At 35.8% G+C, this 3,163-nt stretch overlaps 1 protein-coding gene across 1 annotated transcript; it reads left to right on the top strand.

Moving 5' to 3' along the window:
- The first annotated feature begins 1,138 nt into the window (after positions 1-1,138).
- LOC110008256 (uncharacterized) lies at positions 1,139-1,792 on the top strand. The gene is made up of 2 exons (XM_020674696.1): positions 1,139-1,423; positions 1,613-1,792. Exons 1-2 carry the CDS (start codon positions 1,139-1,141, stop codon positions 1,790-1,792), a joined length of 465 nt encoding a protein of 154 aa, XP_020530355.1.
- Positions 1,793-3,163: the final 1,371 nt, after the last annotated feature.

Raw genomic sequence — 3,163 nt, 5'->3', positions numbered from 1 at the left:
AGTGACTTTTTAAGCATTCAGAGGCGGTCTGAGCTGCCTATTCTCGGACAACCTTCTCTGGTGCTCTTCAAGGTTCTCTGAGGTTGACATCCGCGGACCGCACTAACTCATTTGTTTGTTAAGAAATAAGGCGGTCCGAGGATGCCAACCTTGGACTGGTTACTAGATTGGGCACTGCCCCTTTACATTAGGGCACTACCTTACTAACGAAAAAACTAAAAAAACTAAAATATAAAAACGAAAAAAGCATCTGAGGAAGCCATCCTCGGACTTTCTTGCAATAAGCAAGGGCGCTAACGAATCAAAAAATACAATTTGACAACATAATTTTCACCCAAAATTAGCCTATTTTGTATTTTCCTATTTTTTTGTATCTGTAAGTAAATTAATCTTTATTTTAATTATATCTTTTTTATGTTAACATGACAGAACCCATTGTACTGAATTACTGATGAAGAATACGAATAAAAAAAAGAGAGGATGTCATGGTCTTTCCAAGATGGAAAAGGTTTATATAAGGTGTCAACTTTATATTGTATGACTAAGATGCACTTAAAAAGCCCACTTGATACGGGTTTTCCTATGCCGGAAAACCCTTAAATTGATCATCCGACATCGAGATTCATAGACATGAAAAAAAAAAAAAGGATTTCTAATCCTAAAAATACTTCGTATTCTAACACATTATCTAGACCGTCTATTATCTAGATTTTCAAGTGTTTATAGATCTTCTTGATCGTTACCATTGCTAGAACTTTCAATTTTATAATAGGGAAACAATAGATTTTCGTATCATCACAAGGCTTTGCGACCCCAAAAATGCATTTTTCCGCATAATTTTTGTTCCTTACTTCAATAGAATAAGGTTAACACCTTATACTAACCTTACCCTTTCAAGATATCTCAAAGATCCCAAATGTATAGAAAACTAAAGAAGACATGGGAAAGAGAGAGAGAGACACCTTGTCAAAAAAAAAAAAGGAAAAAAAAAGAGAGGGCTTCATTTTATTGTTGACTTGGGCAAATCTCATGGGAATGTTTGGGACTTGGCACTGCTTTTCAACCTCTGACTGATGAGCAATTGGAGAGGACAATCCAGACCTCAAAAGATATGCTAAGAGCTTGTGTCACTAGCTTTATGGGAAGCTGGGATGACCATTTACTCCTGATTGAGTTTGCCTATAATAACATCTTCCAAGCCAGTATTCAGATGACACCATTTGGAGCCTTGTATGGAAAGAAGTGCAGGTCACTCATTTGTTGGGATGATATTAGTGAAAGAGGGCTTTTGAGGCCAGAAATCGTTCAGGTGACCTTAGATAATATAACATTGATTCGAGAGAAGCTCAAGATACCTCAGAGTCGGCATAAGAGTTACGTCGATAATCGAAGGAGAGACCTCGAGTTTGAGGTGGCTAATCGGGTATTCCTAAACGTTTCACCAACAAAGGGTATCATGAGGTTTGACAAGAAAGGGAAGTTGAGTCTGTGCTATATCAAACCCTTTGAGATCCTGGAGAGGGTCGGAAGCGTGGCATATCGACTTACCTTACCGCCCGAGTCAGCAAACATCCATAATGTCTTCCATGTATCTTTATTGTGAATGTATCAGCCCGACCCATCCTATGTCCTAAGATATGAGCCTTTATCGATCAGAGAGTATATGAACTTCATTGAGCAGCCAGTTCAGATACTGGATATGAGGGTGGAGCTGTTGCGTAACAAAGAGATTCCTCTAGTCAGTGTATTGTGGCAATATCATTCAGGAGGAGAGCTGGGAACAGGAATATGAGATCTGGGAAAAATACCCCCATCTTTTTTCAACAATCAGGTATGAAAAATTCTATAATGGGGAGAATGTGAAGACCCTAATTTCTCTGAAACTGAAAAAGAATTAAGAAACTTATAATAGTTCTTCTCTCCCTCATCATGTTCTCATAAAAATAATTCTATAATATTTTTAGATCTATTATATGAACTCATTTTTATGTTCCTTTTCCTCTAGAAACTCATTTGCTCTCTCTTCTCATCCCTTTAGCTAAATACCCTTGATTTTAGTTCTACTTCGGCAACGATAATAATATATCCATCCCACAATAACATATAGGTAAGTGACTTTATTTTTCCTATAAAATCATTAATAGAAAAAATGATATTTCTATAATATTCCCAGAGATATTTCTACATTTAATTGTAATATTTCTAGCATAAATTTTAGATACTGTAAGTGTTATATGCAAGTGCTATGTGCAGGTGTTATATGCAAGTGTTATGTGTTATGTGCAAATGTTATGTGCAAGTGTTGTGTGTAAGTGTTGTGTGCAAGTGTTATGTGCAAGTGATTGCTATAAATTGTTTCATGTGAATTCATGTTAATAATTTCAAGGATATTTTGAAAAAACAATATTATTGTTTCCTGATATCTACTACATTGATATATGGCTTGCAATTGACATAATAATGTCTGTTGAATTTATATGCATGATAATATGATATGTTAATGTCCCTTGTGACTATATGTATAGCATAGACATGTTGATGTTTCTTGTGGTTACATATGATATATGCTTCTAATAAGATATGTGTGCATGTAACATGCATTTGATAAGATATGTGTGCATGGTAACATGCTTTCGATAATATATGGTTGTATGGAGACATGCCTATGTTATGATCTGATGAGACATTTGTGTCGGGAGCTGTGATTTATCCTTACTCTCTATGATAGGCTGAGAGTTAGAAGTATATGTATTTAGGAGGTCGCACCCCCAAAATTTATGTGAGGCACTACCCTTTGGTAGTGTAACACTCTTTCACCAGAAGGGCAAATGAGATGGTCGTATCTTGCAAGGCCAATGCTTATCAAAAGCTTCAAAGCGCGCCTGGTGTTGTGTGCGTATGTGAGGTACTACGTAACAAATTTACGCGATGATGATATTTCTCAGTAAACTTTTAAACTACTAAATTTGTTAGATTATTAAACTACTAAATTTAGATTATTATTGATCTTGATATGAATCATGTGTTTGAGTGGACCCATCTAGAACGTTGGTAGGATATATAGAATACCTACTTGGGAAGCCAGTAGGGTACTCTATGAAATCCTTTGTATCATGTTAAACTGGGCATTTCTGATAAAGGATTAATAGATGCACTTTCTTAT

The sequence above is a fragment of the Amborella trichopoda genome, chromosome 13 (genome assembly GCF_054954075.1).
Source record: "Amborella trichopoda isolate Santa Cruz 75 chromosome 13, AtrichopodaSantaCruz75HAP2 v2.0, whole genome shotgun sequence".
Lineage (NCBI taxonomy): Eukaryota > Viridiplantae > Streptophyta > Magnoliopsida > Amborellales > Amborellaceae > Amborella > Amborella trichopoda.
This window is presented reverse-complemented; position numbering and strand designations above follow the sequence as displayed.